General features: G+C 33.0%; 1 protein-coding gene and 1 pseudogene across 1 annotated transcript; both read left to right on the top strand.

The window, feature by feature from the left end:
• Positions 1-2870: 2870 nt before the first annotated feature.
• LOC112019323 (short chain aldehyde dehydrogenase 1-like) lies at positions 2871-10797 on the top strand (annotated as a pseudogene).
• Positions 10798-17523: 6726 nt separating this feature from the next.
• LOC112019339 (short chain aldehyde dehydrogenase 1-like) lies at positions 17524-18760 on the top strand. The gene is made up of 2 exons (XM_024051868.2): positions 17524-17635; positions 17765-18760. The coding sequence occupies exons 1-2, from the start codon at positions 17598-17600 to the stop codon at positions 18573-18575; spliced, it is 849 nt and encodes a 282-aa protein (XP_023907636.1). The 5' UTR covers positions 17524-17597; the 3' UTR covers positions 18576-18760.
• The last annotated feature ends 109 nt before the right edge of the window (positions 18761-18869 follow it).

Here is an 18869-nt window from a genome sequence, read left to right as displayed (position 1 = left end):
AGGATTCATCCTTCTCATTACTTTTGGCCTTTAGTGCCACATTCTTTCCTTTGCTTGCTTTCCCGAGTCTTGTCAACCCTAGTTCACAGGTTTGCAAGTTTCCAATCAACTCTGTCAAAGGAATAGAGTCAATATCCTTTGATTCTTCAATAACAGTGATCTTGACATGTAATCTTTCAGGCAAAGACCTTAGCACCTTTCTTACAACCTTGGGTTCAGGAATAGTTTCCCTAAGATTAAAGGCCGAGTTGATTATGTCCTTGAGTTTAGCATAGAACTCATAGAATGATTCATTCTCCTCCATCTCAATCTCCTCAAAGCTTGTAGTAAGCCTTTGAAGCTTGGAATATTTAACAACCTTAGTTCCTTCATAAGTCATCTGGAGAATGGTCCATGCTTCCTTTGCAGTTTTAGTCGAGGATATTTTCTTAAACTCCTCATTCGTGACCGCACTGAAAATAGCATTCAATTCTCTACTATTGAAGTTTGCCGTTTTGATCTTTGCATCATCCCAATCAGTTGGCGCTTCCTTTGGCTTAGTCCAGCCAATCTCCACAGCTTGCCACACTTTCTCATCTAAAGACTGCAAAAAAGCTCTCATACGTACTTTCCAGTATACATAGTTAATGCCATCAAATAAAAGTGGAATAATTAGAGACTGTCCTTTATCCAGGGGCGGTTCTACAGCCAGGCTAAAGGGTTCAAATGAACCCCCTGGCTTGGCCCCCAAAAAATAAATTATATATAATTTTTTTTTTTTACCCTTAAAATAAAATTTTGAACACCTTAATCCTAAATTTTGTTTAAACCCAATTGAAATAAACTTGAAATATGATCATATTAGTGCTACTTTCACAATATTTTTACAATAAAGGTTAAGTGACAAGTTGTAATTGACTTTTTATCTAAATCCTTAACTAACATCACTTTTTTACATACCTTTAACAACTTGCCATCTAAATTTGATTGCGTGTTTTGTCAATAGCACTACTCTTAAAATTACTCATTTGTTAAAAAATAAATAAACATTCTCTCTGTACTCTGTCTTACTTTACTATTGATGGTAGAATGAAACGGTTTTTTCCTACACTTTTCTTCTTCATCAACAAAAAATTACACCACTTGTACAACCAACTAATTTGTATTTACATCTATGATTCTTTTCTCATACTCTCTTTCTCCCTTCTATATCTCTTTCTATCTAATCAAGTAGTTTGGTAAGTGTTCTACAATTTTTTTAGTCCAAAAAGTCTTTTAGTGTTTGCTCCAATTTCAAGAGAATGACCACATGTGTGATTAAAAATCCATACACTTCAAAAGCAAAATCTTATATAAATTACTATTTATTTTCCTTAATTTAACGTTTAATCTCATACCAACTCTTAGGTGTGTTACTATTTTTCTTTATCATATATTTTTATTTAACTGATATTACATATGATTATAATAAATTATTATTTATTTGACAAATATTATGATTAGTTATTTATTTATATGCATTCTATCGTTATTTTCTTACCGGTCTTTAAACTATTAATAATTTTTTAGACTATTTTACAATATAGTTGTATTGTGTACTATTTGGAATACTATGTTAGATTATTATATGTAATATTACAATTGTATATACCAAAAAAAAAAATCATTTTATCTTTTACTCCCCACAACAAAATCCTAGCTCAAGACACTATTGACCCCCCTAAAAAAAAATCCTGGAGCCGCCACTGCCTTTATCCATGACAACAGGGGTCAATGGATCACACAGTAATGATTAAAGCCTAATCAGAGTGTGTCTACTCTGATACCACTTGACAGAGCAAAAATGTATTGGCCCCTTACAAATTAATTAATTAGATTAAATGACATGCAATGGCTTGGTAGCACAAACAAATCACCAACTAAACTAAATGCAATGAAAATTAAATTTGACACGGTGATTTGTTTATGAATAGGGAAAACCACCAAGGCAAAAACCCTACTGAGTAATTTTAAAGTCACCACTCTCAAGAATCCACTAATCAATAATCAAACGATTATAAGTAAAATGAATCTTACCAGCTACCCTTGGCCTATCCCAAATTACAAACCTACAATTGAATCTTCACCCTAATACCCAATTGGACTTGATCTTGTAGTGGCACTCTTTTCGTTTAGTGCATGAATCCCAGTACGTGACTAATCAATGATGCACGGATCCCAGTACATGACTAACTCCACCAACTTAAAGAAGATGTTAGCTGCAAAATTCTTTACTTCATGCACAATGAAGATCAGGAAGCTCCTTGGTTACAAAGCCTTTTGGCGTAAAAACGCAGTAACTTTTTTCAGAGAGAATGAGGCACTAGGTCACTCAATTTCATAAGCGACGACCTTTAAAATAATCTTTATATATGTCTGGGGTTGTGAGAAAAGAAACCTTGCACAAATACATAGGAATATGCGTGTAATCAGATCTGAAAAGTTTGATTTCGTAATTCTCGACAGATACAGCTTATGTCGAGAATCTGTCGAGCTTCAACATTAATTCTCGATAGAAAGGATTCTGTCAAGACTTCAGTCGAGCTTTAGTGAACAGCTTTTTCTTCACTTGTTTCTTGGTTAGATTTGCATGGCTTCAATACTTAAGTTGAACACTTGTTTCTTGAAGTACTAAACCCATCCTAAATCTACCAAATTACAAGTAAAGTGTGTTTTGTCAAAGGATTAGCCAATTTACATAAAATATATCTAACATTTATAATTTATTCAAGCTGTGTACACTTGACCCTCTCCTTTATAATGTATCTACGAACAATAAAGGGGACATTCACAAATGTAACTCACATCTTTAATTTGGCAGAGATTTTCCATCAATTTTAAGGAAAATATTAATGCTAATTCTTCGGCAACTCCCATCACCAGAAGGTACTAATATAACAACATTTTATAAAGTCTAAATTCTCTAATTCACATTCTTTCTATCACTTATGTTATATTAAATAGGCCAAGAGTTTAGACTAATAGATTTTAGTTTCCTTATTTCTTTGTCTTTGAGAATAAGAAGGTAAGGTAGCGTTAATAACCAAGGGTGCCAGTGGCATAGGTGAGACCACTACAAGGCTTTTTGTTCGACAAGGTGCTAAGGTCCTTATAGCAAATGTCCAAGACTAGCTTGGCCTCTCAGTTTACAAAGACATTGGCTCTGAATTCATCTCTTACATCCATTGTGATGTGACAAATGAATATGATGTCAAAAAGGTCGTGGGCACAGATGTATCAAAATATGGAAAGTTGGACATCATGTTCAACAATATTAGCATTTTAGGGACATATTTGATGTAATTGGCTAATCATTTGACAAAATGCACTTTACTTGTAATTAGCTAGATCTTGGATAGGTTTAATACTTCTAGAAACAAGTGTTCAAGTTTAGTATTGAAGCCATGAAAATCTGACCAAGAGACAAGTGAAGAATGCGCTGCTCATTAAAGCTCAATAGAAGTCTCAACAGAATCTTTTCTATCAAAAATTACTGCTGAAACTCGACACAAGCTGTATCTGTCATGAATTATGAAATCAGAAATTTCAAATCTGATTACACGTATATCCATGAGTATTTGTGTAGAGTTTCTTTTCTCATAATCCTAGACATATATAAGGATTATTTTAAGAGCCATCACAATGATGCAATGTGTTGCAAAAGAATAATCCATGCATATTGTGACCGGAAGCAGAAATTGCTCTAGTTCATCATATTCTTTGTAGAAGTTACTACGTTTTTACAACAAGGGTTTTGTGACCAAGGAGCTTCTTGATCTTCATTGTTGGATGAACTAAAGAACTTTGCAGCCAACATCTTCCTCAAGTTGGTGTGTTAGTTACGTACTAGGATCCGTGCATCATTGGTTAGCCACGTACTGAGATTTGTGCATTGAACGGAGAGATTGCCGCTACAATACAAGTTCAATTGGGTATTGGGGTAAGGGTTCAACTGTAGGTTGGTATTAGGTACTAGGATTCCTTTTACTTATAACCACTTGTGATTGAAAATGAACGGTTTTAGACCCTTTAAACCAACCAGATTAATCTAGTTAATTAGTCAAGTTGTTACTTAGTCAAATTATGCAATTCTAGGTTATCATAAAAATACAATCATATCAAAAGTATAAAGCAGCGGAATAAAAAATAACACAAGATATGATCACTCAGGAAAACCAAACCGGTAAAAAATCTGGGGAGGATTTGACCTAGCTATCCTCAAGGTAAACCTGAATCCATTATGAAAGAATTGAAGTTCATACAAAAGGACTTACAAGCTCCCCGCTTGACTTCCTAATGCTACCCACCAATAGAATTTACTGACACGACCACGTGCAAGCTCCGAATCCACGAACTCCTTCTTTCTTGGATTCTCCAATCAGCTACAAGCACCCACACTTATTATTCTTTAAGCTCCAATGGCAACAACTGAGTTGATCATCAAGGTTTTGAAGTAATCTCTAACTAGAAAACCCTAAGCTTTATGTAAAGGAAAACTCCTCTAGATCTCACAAGAGATTTATACAAAACAGAAAAGTATGAGCAACAATACAACAGGAGTAACTCTAAAAACGTGGCTAGGGTTTTTCTTTACATACCTAGGGTAAAAACAAAAAACCCAAAACGTTTAATGAGTTAGGGCTGAGCTGGAATATTCTGCAGAAAAACATTCTGCCCGAGATTCAATCGATTGAGTCTTTCTTTCGATCAATCGAGCCAAGCCGAAATGTACCAATGCATCTGCAGCCTCTCGATTCTAACTTTACATGAAAGACCCAACTTTGAGCAAGCCTAAATAAGACTTAAACATATTGTTTTGATCATTGTTTGCCAACATTACACATTAGAGTTCTAAATACATTAATTCCTAAATCTTTAGAACCTAACAAACTCCCCCTTTGGCAATCCGTGACAAAACACAAACTAAAGCTCAAAGTTTACAAGAGAAAGCCATTTACATAAATAATGCTCATAAAAACTAAAATTCAATTCTAACCACTATCCATCAGTTGCAAGTGTAGACAACAGCTCAATTGAATCAACCTATATATTCCTGAAACACTCAACAAACGCATGAATGCATGTATGGCAGAAAATAGTAAATAAACAGGTATAACATTCTTGTATGATTCACACAGAAACGTATATCAATGAATAATCTCATAAATATAAAACAATAAACAGTGAATCCAAAGACACAAGAATCATGAATATATCATGTATATCAAAAAATAATGTAACTCCCCCTAACATGAATATCCCCAAAAAAATGATATACACAGTGAAGCACTTCTCTACAAAGTCTACTCCCCCTTTTTGTGACGGAATGGCAAAAGGCAATCACAATCCATCATCAAAAGGAGGTGGTGAAGGTGAACGAAGATGTGCCAGATCAGCTCACAACACACGAATCTCGTCAAGTAAGTCCACCAAAATTTGACCATGAGCCGCCTGAACGGTCATGACAATCTCCAAAGTACGACAGATATCAAAGTCACCCGATGGAGGTGGAGGAACATCAGCAGCAATGGCAACATCAGGATTAGGAACAGCCTCACTAGCAGGACCTGTAGAAGAAGAGGGAGGAGATGCGGAACCAAAAAGCTCAGACCTAGGGTGTTTAGAGCCAGCTCGAAAGTGAGTAGCCCTTTGCTTAAGAAAAGACGCACCTATAGGAGCAATCACATGAACAAGCTCAGAGGAAGGGAAACCACTAAGATCAAGATAAAGTAAAATCCTATGAATGAAAATAGGATGAACAAGAACATGTGAAGAAGATGAACTCCTATAAACTTCGTTTAAAGAACGAAGAAACAAATGAGGAAAACTGATAGGAGCATCAGTGACAAGAGCGTACAAAAATACACACCACTCGAGAGGAATGGTGTGAAGATGAGAAATTGGCCAGATAGAGTGACACGCTATCCTAAAGAAGATATAGTGCAACTTAGAAAGCTCAGCAGAGGTGATCCTAGGATCAGAACCCCACTGAATAGAGGACCCAGTGATGAAAGACATGACATCACTCAAAACAGGAGACTCATCATAAGGATAGACTGGGTGCTGGACCAAGGGTACCTCAAGAGCATCAGTCACTACCGAAGAAGTAATAGAGTACTCTACGCCTTATATCCAACTCTTTACCAAAGTGTTGGAATCATAGACGCGAATAGAGATGTTCGAAAAGAACTCTCTAATCAGGGTAGCTGGAGGAGGAGGATCAAAAACATCCAACAGTGGTAACCAGCCCCGATGCTCAAAGTTTGCCCTAATGGCAGGATCAAGCTCATCTAAGATGACAGAACGCTCAGACCAAATCTTTCTCTTAAGGTTCAACTTCTCATAAATTTCTTGTTTTTTCTCACTCGGAAATGGTCAAAGGAAGGAGGGGAAGGAGTAGGTGAGGGGGCAGACCTACGAACCCTAGTCTTCCTAGGCATAGTGCTAAGGAAAGGACAGAGATACAAAGAGAAAACCAAAAAAAAAAAAAAAAAAACAAAAACAAAGACCAAGGGCAGACTGCAAGTTAGCACAAAAAGAGATAGAACAAAAATCTATATGTTGCATGAACAACCACAATGCCGTGATGCATGTACTAATGCAGTAAGCAAAGTTCAAATTAAGTTCAATTTGCACAAAATTGGCTTGAGCATAGAGTTTCTAACAAAAACCCCAAAAATTTGAAAAACCACTTGAGAATTTTGAAACATATTGATGAATTGAGCATTACATAACATAAAACACAGATTATAATGCTTAATTACATCAAAACAACAAGCCAATTTCATCAATTTCAACCTAATTGAACAAAATCCCTAATTCAGAATTAATACAAACCCTAAAAATTTCAATTTTTCACAAACCCCAAAATTGATCAAATTAAACTAGTAAGATTATGTTTATATCATGTCCCCATAAAAACCCATTGATCAATTGCACAAATTTGGGCTTAAATCAACAAAAATCCCAAAAAGAAAAAGGTCCAAAAATTTGAGTGTAAATGCATGAAAAATGCATGAAAATGTAAATAAACTCAAAAAGGAAGGGCAAAAGAGAGTTACTGGCTTGAGGAAAGAGAATATTTGCAAAAAATTTGGAGGAAACGACAAAAAATTGACTGTAGAGCCTTGCCTAGTCGGAGAGAGAAGAAAAGTTTTAAAAAAACTTTTTGAAAAAACGTTTGAATCAGTCAAGAACAGTGTTTTAAAAAACCTGATTCACGACTTTCAATTGATCAAAAATTAAATTCGATCGATCGAATCAATCCGAGATTTTTAAAAGAATTTTAAATATTTTCGATCGATCGAAAAACAGCTTGGATCGATCGAAACAGACAGCGGCTCACAGTATTTTGAGAAAAATTATAGTTTTGAAAAACTCAAACCAGTTTTTGAAAATAACTCCTCAAAACATTAAACAAAATACATGAGTATGAGATGGAATGAAATGCGTTTTCAAAAACCCAAATTTTAAATCCTAGTTTCTCCAAAGAAAGTTTTAGCCATTCTCCCTTTAAGTTCTCAAGCAAACAAAATGTTTTGCATAATACTCAAGGTATTTTCAAACGTGGTTGGTCAGGCCAAAAGCACACATAATTACATGTACAGTGTTTAGCAAAGAGTAACTTATGTATGTGTAGTATGTGCAAACTAGCAAAAACTTGAGATACATGTGAGGTGATATGTGAATAGAAATCAATCACAAAGTCTACAAAATTCATCACACAGAATTTTAAAAGAGACTATCACCTAAAGAGTTACATCATATAACTCCCACATCTCCTAGAACATAAGCTTGCAATCATGTAAGTTTCTTGAATTTTGCCTTATTATTTTATTTTATTTTTTTTGTGGATTGGCATCAAGCCTAATAGTACACACCAATTTTAACTATGTGAAATGGCATCAAGCCTAATAATACACACCAATTTTAAGCATTAAGCAATTAATCAAGGCTACACCTTATGTTCTTTTTGTGCATGTACTACATTTTCTCGAGCACAAAATCTTATGATATGCACTAAGGTGTTCATGATTGACTAGTGAACAGTGGTGAGATGGTTATTTATGCCTTTCTCAAAAGGATCAAGTCCGACAGTCAAATAACATGTGACTTCAAGATCAAGACAAAGTGATAAATACCATAAACATCTTTCCCACACAACATGCACTACAAAGTTTCAACTAGTAAAGTGCAATAAATAAGCTCATCAAAGCTAAACAAGATACATAAGACATGTTATGTGTAAATAAATTGAGCAACCTTGTTTTCAAAGTCCAAGAAAAATAGAGCCAACCTGCTCTGATACCACTTGAACGGTTTTAGACCCCTTAAATCAACTAGATTAACCTAGTTAATTAGCCAAGTTGTTACTTAGTCAAATTATGCAATTCTAGGTTATCATAAACATACAATCATATCAAAAGTATAAAGCAACGGAATAAAAAATAACACAAGATATGATCACCTAGGAAAACCAAACCGGTAAAAAACCTGGGGAGGATTTGACCTAGCTATTCTCAAGGTAAACTTGAATCCACTATGAAAGAATTAAAGTTCATACAAAAGGACTTACAAGCTCCCCGCTTGACTTCCTAATGCTACTCACCAGTAGAACTTACTGATACGACCACGTGCAAGCTCCGAATCCACAGACTCCTTCTTTCTTGGATTCTCCAATCAGCTACAAACACCCACGCTTGTTATTTTTTAAGCTCCAATGGTAGCAACCGAGTTGATCATCAAGGTTTTAAAGTAATCTCTACCTAGAAAACCCTAAGTTTTATGTAAAGGAAAACTCCTCTAGATCTCACAAGAAATTTACACAAAACAGAAAAGTATGAGCAACAATACAACAAGAGCAACTCTAAAAACGTGGCTAGAGTTTTTCTTTATATACCTAGGGTAAAAACAGAAAACCCAAAACGTTTAATGGGTTAGGGCTGAGTTGGAATATTCTACAGAAAAACATTCTGCCCGAGATTCAATCGATCGAGTCTTTCTTTCGATCGATCGAGCCAGGTCGAAATGTACCAATGCATCTGCAGCCTCTCGATTCCAACTTTACATGAAAGACTCAACTTTGAGCAAGCCTAAACAAGACTTAAACATATTATTTTGATCATGGTTTTCCAACATTACACATTAGAGTTCTAATACATAAATTCTTAAATCTTTAGAACCTAACAGAAAATAGTGGATTCTCGGGAGTGGTGACCTTAAATTTACCCGGTGGGGTTTTACCTCGATGGTTTTCACTATTCGTAAAAAAATCACCTGTGTCAAACTTGTTTTCTGTTGCATTTAACTTAGTTGGTGATTTGTTTGTGCTACCACACTATTGCATGTTAAATTGACTTAATTAATTAACTTGGATAATTAATTAATTAATTTGCCAAAAGGGTCAATACATTTTTGGCCTATCATAGAATTAGATAATGAAGCTTTCAAAAGGATTTTAGACTTCAATGTTTTCGGTGCTTTCTTGGTCACTATAGGGCTATTGCAACGTTTCTAAAAATGTCACCATATGTGACTCTTTAATGGCATTCAAAAACTTTTAGTGACGTTTTCTAAAACGTCGCTAAATAATATAACATTTTTTGTATATAATGTAGGAAAATACATTTACCGACATTTTTCAAATGTTGCAAATAATCAATCCTATAGCGACGTTTCAAAAACATAGCAAACGCATTTGTCCTCTTGCTTTTTAGCGACGTTTTTAAAAGGTCACTATAGGACTGATTATTAGGTTTTTTTATATATTAAAAATGCTATATAAATTGCTCAAAATTCAACAATATCTATCATGAGCTTGTAATAGACCAAATATACCTGTCGATCATCAATATTCCATAATAACAAATGTCCAAACTAACACACTAACACCATTGCACAGATTCAAAAAAAAAAAAATATATATATATATATAATACCAATACATACATAACATATGTCTAAAGTATTATCTTGAATTTAACAAAACACTTGTCTACCTTCACACACACACACACAAAAACCCACCCAAACTATGAAAATATCATAAACATAGTACAATACTTCCAAAATAAATATGGTTGTTCAAAACAACTATGTGATAGCCCATACTAAAAAAAAAAAAAAACACCCAAGCTATGACAATATTATAAACAAACTACAATACTTCCAAAATAAATGTGGCTATTCAAAACAACTATATAATAGCCCATGAAGTCCTTAAAACATTGCATTTACCGTGATAAGTTAGTTTCTTGATGGGATGAAGCCTGCAATCTATGAAGAGTTAGAGATTGATGATCTAAATTGAAACCACCCTCAATACAAATTAAGAGTATCTAATAAGTTCATAAAGAAGTCATTTTGAGTAACAAAATAATAGTAGTTATACTTTAAAATTTTAAACACTAAATACCTTCTCTTCGCCTCAAGCATGGCTCCAACAAAGAAAGGAAGCATTCTCTTCACCTCAAGCATGGCTTTAGTACTGGCTGATGATATTCAACATTCATATGTTGCATCAAAGCATGCTATGGTGGGGATGGCTAAGAACTTGAGCACGAAGTTAGGATAATATGGAATAAGAGTTAATTGTGTGTCTCCTTTTGCAACTGCAACTCCTATGCTAAGAAAAGCTATAGTGATGTGTCTAATTATGTGAGTGGGATGAACCTGGTTGTTAAAGAGGGTTATAATCTTACCAATCCAGCTTTCTTAGATGCACTAAAATGTGTTTTTTTTTTCCTTTATATGTATCAATACATGTGTTGTAAATTGTAACTATCACCTCCATTTCTCCATTTTGTTTGTTTATTTTAGTGTTGTCTTAAGAGTGATGTTAAAGTCAAGTGCCTTCTAATTTAGTGGAGTGATTGTTCTCATTTTTAATGAAAATCTGGATTTGAAACCCCCCCCCCCCCCCCCATCTTTGTTGTAGCTGTCAAAAAATACTAATATTAAAGATGGGGAAAAGTTAACGAATGTTTTAAGTGTATTGGTTTATAAGAAATTTTAGTTATAATTTTATAAGGAAAAAAAAAAACAACCTTTTTTTACAGCTTTTTATATTTCTCATAAAAATAATATCAAAACATTTCTAAATTGGTCTAGCTATTAACAAATCTCCTAAGGGAAACCCCTACCCATACCAATAAAGATATTACAAATCTTATAATTTGATGTATCAATCATAAAAGTGGTATTAAAATATTCTTAAAATGGTCTATTAACAAATCTCTTAAGAGAACCCCTTAACCAAACCATTAAAGATATTACAAATCTTATAATTTGATATATCAATTTTAAATATAACTAGTTGTAGACTCACACGATGTATGGGAATATTATCAATGATCATAAAATGGTACTTATTTTAAAGTAAAATTTTATAATAATAATTTGTTAAGAATCATTTAGTGAATTGCCAAAAGGAAATTCTTACCACATAAGTTAATAAACTATCATTGCTAAAAAAAAAAAATATATAACCAGAATATATATATAACATAACTTATTAAATTATTCAAACAAAATTTTGTTAAGAAATCATTTAAATCATTTTTAAACAATAATTGATTAAGACAGTAATTGTTTTGGCTGTGTCCTTTACCATGGCAAAAACTTTATTCATGTGCCAAAACTAGTTGAAAGAAATGTCTTTTTTTTTTTCTTTTTTTCCTTTTTTTTTTTTTTTTTTTTTGGTATCACCATTCACCAACTCCGCCACCTCTCCATCACCGACCCTACCTTCCCACGATCACAGAATTTGTCTCAAGATTTATCTAATTCGCTTGTAATAAATTAATAAAAATCATATCGTAGGCAGATTGTACGTAATCAGGTCATTCACATGTATTTTTCTTCAAAATTCTATATTATCCAAAATCATTTTTTATTACCACCTTACTTAATTAACACGTCATTTTTTTTTTTTTAACTTATGTTAGGAATTTTTTTTCTTAATTTTTGTCTTTCTCTACCAATTTTCGTTCTCTTGACTTGAATCTTGAACCAATTTATCATTTTTCTCACTAGTACGTTAATCAATCTCCTTGGCACATGAGCAACCATTCAAGTGACTCTCTCTCATCTTTTCGTCAATAACATCCACCCTTCAGGGACGGAATCAGAAATTTGAGTTAGGGGGAGCAGTTTTACTATTGGCTGTGTACAGTAGTTTTAACCCCTGACTCTACTACTACTTAACCGCTGAGTTTTTTTTTTTTTTTTGGGTGGGTAAGAACAAAATTATTTTTTTTAGAATTTTTTTAAGGGTATGGTTGTTTATTTTGAATAAAACTAGTTGATTGGACTTAATTTGTTTTAGTTTTACTATTGGTAATTTTTGTTGTTGAGCTTTTTTTTTTTTTTTTTTGGCTTGTATATTTTGTTTTAGATTTTAGATCTATATTTTTTTTTTATGGTCACTAAAATGAGGAAAATGCTAGAGTTACAAATTTTTTTATAAATCATTGAGGCAATAAGTGGTTATTAGTAGGTTAAAAAATGATGTAAATAGTAGGCCCATATGTGAACCAATAAGAATTTGCTACTAAAATAGTTTATAAAAAAGTTTGTGAGTATAGCATTACTCTTAAAAAAATCAATGATATTGTTTAAGGGGAGTAAAATGTAATTTTATAAAATAAAATTACTAAAACTAGTATAGACATATATAATAATTTTTTTAAAAAAAAAATTAGGGCTAGCCCAACAATGGCTCTGTCCCTGCACCCCTTATCTTTAATCTTTTTTTTTTTTTTTTTCATTTTTGTAAATTTTCACTTATCTATCTTAATATTTGCATTTCAATTACACTCATTTTATGATGATATTTGTTTCTTACTAGTCCAACATGCAATACTATATAGTAAAGTTGGTCTTATAATAGTCTTCTAAAACTCTTCCTTTAATTTATTCGGTAACTATCACATATTACTCCCTATGCACTTGCCCACATTCTCTTATCTTATAATTCACATTCTCTTCAACCTTAGCATCCTTTTGAATTACTGATTCAACATGTTTATTAAATGTGCTACGTGAGTTTTGTCGTGTCAACTTACTTAATAAACATACCGTGTTAGAGTTAAAGGGTTTGGACATTATTATTAAATGGATCAGGTTAGGGTCGACCCATTTAGTAAAATAAACCCAATTTAATATAAGGCAAAAATACCATTTTGGTCCCTACATTTTGGGTTTAAAGTCAATTTGGTCTCTACTATTTTCAAGTTACAATCAATTTAGTCTCTACCATTAACTCACTTATGGAAAATGCTAACATGGCAAATAGATGACAAGTTGGCACACTTAAAGCTTACTGATAATAATAATTTTTAATTAACATTTTAAAAATTTCCACATAAGCGTCTAAATGGAAAACAAAAATAAAAAACACAAAAATCAATTTATTTCCAAACAAATACTAAATTTTTATCTTTCTACTCTTATCCGTGAATCAATAGATGAAGATTGGGTCTTGAAACTTTTTTCTTTATTCTTGTTCTTGGGTTAACCAAAACTAGAATAAAGGAGTGATTTTCGTTTTTCTATACTTGTCCAAGCCAAAATTTTCTGATAGGATTTTGAGTTTCATTTGGCTTCCTATCTTTGTTAGGTTCTAAAGATTTAGGATTAAATGTTTAGAGTCCTAATTTGTTTATGTTAAACCAAGAATAAAAACATGTATAGAATAGGTGTTAGATATTGCTCGAGGTGATTCAAGTCAAGTCTCAAGAACATTCAAGTTGCTGGAAAAAAAATTGAAATTCAGTGAAGTTTGACTGATTAAAGAATAGGCTCGAACAATCGAAAATCACAGTAAAGCAGTTTCTGTAAAATTTTAAATCAGGCCCAAGCCCATGAAATATTTCAATCCAACACTCCTAAGTGTAAAAGGAAAACCCTAACTATGTTTTGAAGACTCTTGGAAGACTTATGAGTTACTCCTATGAGATTTGAGAGGTTTTTGTACCTTCTAACTCCACAAGTATCTATCGGAACAAGATCTATAGTCAAGTGCTAGTAGAATTTAGTTGCTATTGCAAGATCAACAAATGGTGATCTAAAATCTTTGATTGAGATCTCAAAGTTATAAGTGTGGGAGCTTGTGGGCTGCAAATCCAAAAGAGAAGAGTCCATGGATTCGGAGCTTGCACGTGGTCGTGTCAGTAAGTTACTACTGGAGATAGTAATAGATTTAGGGTTAAATATTTTGTAAAAACTTCAATTCTCTATTAGTGGATTTGTTTACCTTGAGGATAGCTAGGTCAAATCCTCCCCAGGTTTTTTACCTTGAAACTGGATAGTTTTATTGGTTTTCCTGAGTAATCATATCGTTGTCTTATTTATTTTTCCACACTATATGATATGATTTATTTCTATTTAACCTAGATTTGAACAACAGTGGCGACTCCAAGATTTTTTTTTTCTAGGGGGGTCGGTAGTGGCGAAGCTAGGAATTTGTCAATTGTCATGGAGGCAATTAAAAAATAAAATGATTATTTTTTTATTTTTATTTTTTTGGTATATACAGCTTCCATATTATATACAATTTAGTATACAATACAACCATTTTGTGTAATAGTCTAAAAAATTTATTTATAATTTAAAGATCAGTAAGACAGCAACCATTGAATGCATAATAACTTATTATATTTATATGTAATATTAATTAAATAAAAATATATGATAAAGAAGAATAATGAAAAACCTAGGAGTGGGACTTGGAGTAAATGTGAACTAAGAAAAAAAATTAACTGATATAAATTTTTGCTTTTGAAGTGTACAGTTTTTTAATAATACACATGGTCACTCTCTTAGAATTGGAGCAAACAAAGATAAAGCTAAGAAAACTACTTGATCAAACAAAGATAAAAGCTAAGAAAACATAGATTGGAGAAAGAGAGATAGAGAGAATGAAGAAAGAAATCACAAATATAAATATAAATCAATTGGTTGGAACAATAGTGTAATTTTTTCCTGATGAAAAAGAAAAGTGCAGAGAAAAAAAAACTTCATTTTGTTGTCAACAAAAAAGTAAGCCAGAGTCCCAGATAGAAGGTTTATTACTTTTTAACAAATGAACAAAAATTTGAAACATTTTTTTCTTTATTATAAAATTAAATATTTTAAGAGTAGTGTTGTTGACACAACACTTGCACAAAAATTTCACAACAAAATATAGGTGGCAAGTTGTTAAAGGTACGTAAAAAAAAGTGATCTATTAGCAAAAAAGGTAAAAAAGTGATGTCAATTGTGGGTCAAAATAAAAACTAGTTACAACTTGTCACTTACCCTCTATTAAAAAAATAGCATTAAAATGATCATATTCAAGTTTATTTTAGCTAAATTTAACAAAATTTATGGTCAAGGTGTTCAAATATTTATTTTAGGGGATTCAAAACAATTTTTGTAAGAAAATTTATAAATAAATAAATAAATAATTGCCAGGTCAGGGGGTTCATTTGAACCGACTAGCCAGCACATAACGCCACCCCTGCTGAACAATAAACCTAAGTGTTAACTTAGTTAATTAATTAGGTTAAACAATTTGAGTGTTCAAGGGTCTAAACAAACAAACAATCTCCTTTGTTGGTCAAAATATGTGGGTACATGGGTTTGGATTTGGGTTTGAATTTTCTTTGGGTCTTATTGAAAATTTGAAGAGTATGTGATATTTGATGGTTTGCATGTTATCTTGCTTCTGTGGAGATTGGGTGTAATGGTGTGGAAGTGGTTGTGTTTTACATTTGCCAATATGTGAGAAAGGGTGTTAACGAAGACTAAAATGATGATAAAGAAGATAAAAATGCAGATGGGCATGGTTGTCAAAATCCTAATCTGGATCCTACGATTCTACGATTTTGCGATCCCACTTGCCCAAAACGATCGAATCTTTTAAGGATCTTTGTGATCGTTTAGGATTGGTAGGATCGTACAATTCTGACGATCTCAATTGATCCTAATTTTTTGTAATCTTCTTTAACTTTACAGAAGGCTCAGTTGGACTCAAATAAAAATAACATCTCAACAGAGTGTCACGTTTTGAGATTTTGGCCTCTTTAAATAATACTTACAAATGGATATAGTGATGTATGGTAATTACATTAAATGAATGCAAATTTTTGATTTTTTATGAACGAATGTATAATTTATGTGATTTTTTAACATACCAATGTGTATTTTTTGTTTTTTTCTCAAATAATGTAGGATCTTATGATCCATAATCTAATTCTACGATCTACGATCCTACATAAGATCCCAATTCTGACAATCTTGCAGATGGGTATTATCGGTCTCTTGGATTTTCCATCAAGGGGAAAGAAAGAAAATACCAAGCTTTTTTAAGTGTTTGTTTGGAAAGAAATTAATTTTTGTGTTTTTTATTTTTGTTTTCCAAGTGGCAATTTTTTTAATGTTAATTAAATTATTATTATTATTTTACTTGCCATGTAAGCTTCAAGTGTGTCAACTTGGCATCCGTTTGCCACATAAGCATTTTCTGATAATAAACAAATATCAAATTAACTGTAACTCCAAAATGTATAGACCAAAATAGTATTTTTACCCTAATACAATACACATGCAACTCACAAGCACAAATTGATACTGATGCTTGATTTCGGCCATAGTCCCAAGATAGAGCATGATCATAGATGCATTGATAGTATATGAACTTAGTATATATGTATATTCTTCTGAATTAAAAAATAATAATAATAATAAATTGTCTTCTCACTGAAAAATTGTTTTTATGACTTCACTGAAAAATTGTTGATTTTACTGAAATGAAAATTTCAAGGCCTATATATAAGACTTTACAATAATTGGAAATTTTATTTATATTTTTTTCTTAGTAAAGGATTTGATTACATACTGAAATGTCAAACTCGCCCCCTGCTAGTTTCTTCCTTTTGTTACAGATCAAGAAAAATAGCTACATTTGGGGAGTCGCCTGGGGTGTGCACTTGAGAGGAGATTAGTCTATTTGGAATAAGTTCAGACTTCTAGGATTTGATGGTTTTGGGAAATGGTTAATGTGAGTCATGTATCCTTTATTCCAATAAATCTCTTACAGGTATGAAAGCCATCCCTATGGACCAAAGATTTTGTGTTCTCACTGATGAAAGAATGCGGCAAAACTCGCGAAAAGGCTGTAGTCCTAAATCAGCATATCATCTTGTTAATTAGTGAAAATGGCACTCCTAACCCTCCTTTGTAGGAGGAAAACATGTGCGGGAAATATGGACAAGCCCCTACGTTGAAGCACGCAGAGAAGGGCGTAACTTTCCACACAATAATAGCACGTTAGTTTTACATCGTCAACTTTGATGGCTGCCTTGGAAGTCAAAAATTACAAGGGTCAAATTTCTAACTTTTAGGTATGATTTATGTAGTCAAAACTAAGACTTTCCTAATGGCTGCTACCTGCTAAGTAGAATCTTAATACATAGCAAGAAACTTCATATACTTGAACCTCTCCCCTATAAATTATCTACGAACAATAAAGGGGACATTCACTAACGTAACTCACATCTTCAATTTGGTAGAGATCTCCCATAAATTTTAAGGAAAAGATGAGTGCTAATTCTTCAGCAACTCCCATCACCAAAAGGTATTATTACAACAAACCTTTCACAAACTCTGTGTTCTCTAATTCACATTCTATCTATCTTTTATAATATATTAAAAACTAGATAGGAGACTAATAAATTTTAGTTTCCTTATTTCTTTGTCCTTGCAGATTAGAAGGTAAGGTAGCATTAATAACCGGTGGTGCAAGTGGTATAGGTGAGAGCACTGCAAGGCTTTTTGTTCGACATGGTGCAAAGGTCCTAATAGCAGATGTCCAAGACGAGCTTGGCCACTCAGTCTGCAAAGACATCGGCTCTGATTCCATCTCATACATCCATTGTGATGTAACAAATGAATCTGATGTCGAAAAGGCCGTGGACATGGCTGTAACCAAGTATGGAAAGCTTGATATCATGTTCAACAATGCTGGCATTTCAGGCAACATTGAAACACAAATTTTAGAATCAGAAAATGAAGATTTCAAAAGGGTTTTGAATGTCAACGTTTTCGGCGCTTTCTTGGGTGCCAAACATGCTGCTAGGGTTATGATTCCAACTAAAAAAGGAAGCATTCTCTTCACCTCAAGTATAGTTTCAGTAATGGCCAATGATGTTTCACATGCATATGTGGCATCAAAGCATGCTGTGGTGGGAATGGCTAAGAACTTGGGCGTGGAGTTGGGACAGTATGGAATAAGAGTAAATTGTGTGTCTCCCTTTGCAGTTGGAACTCCTATGGTATTAAAAGGTATAGGGATGGAGAAAACTAAGGTGGAGGAAGTGGTTTCATCGTGTGCAAACTTAAAGGGAGTAGTATTGGAACCTGAAGATATTGCAGAGGCAGCGTTATATTTGGGGAGTGATGAGTCAAAGTATGTGAGTGGGATGAACCTGGTTGTTGATGGGGGCTATAGTCTTACCAATCCAATTTTTTCAAACGCTCTAAAAAGCCTTTGTTGGTTCATTTTTGTGTTATCTTAAGAGTGATGTTCAAGTCTAATTAAAAAAAAAAAAATACTTCTTGATAGGCCAAAAACATATTGACCCCTTGTGATTTAGATTAATTGATTAATTAGTCAAGTTATTAATTAATCAAATTATCATACAAAGTGCGTTATAGCACAAACAAATTACAAATTAAACTAAGTGCAACAGAAAATAAATTTGACATGGTGATTTATTTACGAATGTGGAAAACCTACACGGCAAAAACCACACTGGGTGATTTTAAGGTCATCACTCCCGAAATTCTACTATTATCACAACAAGCGATTA

This window comes from Quercus suber, unplaced genomic scaffold (genome assembly GCF_002906115.3).
Source record: "Quercus suber isolate HL8 unplaced genomic scaffold, Cork oak 2.0 scaffold_94, whole genome shotgun sequence".
Taxonomy (NCBI): Eukaryota; Viridiplantae; Streptophyta; class Magnoliopsida; order Fagales; family Fagaceae; genus Quercus; species Quercus suber.
Note: the sequence above shows the minus strand (reverse complement) of the source record. Positions and strands in the feature narration are given on the sequence as shown.

Coding starts and splice junctions, on each gene's coding strand:
- LOC112019339 (XM_024051868.2), top strand. CDS start 17,598: ATGAGTGCTAATTCTTCAGCAACTCCCATCACCAAAAG. Junction 17,636..17,764: donor GCAACTCCCATCACCAAAAG/GTATTATTACAA, acceptor TTGTCCTTGCAG/ATTAGAAGGTAAGGTAGCAT.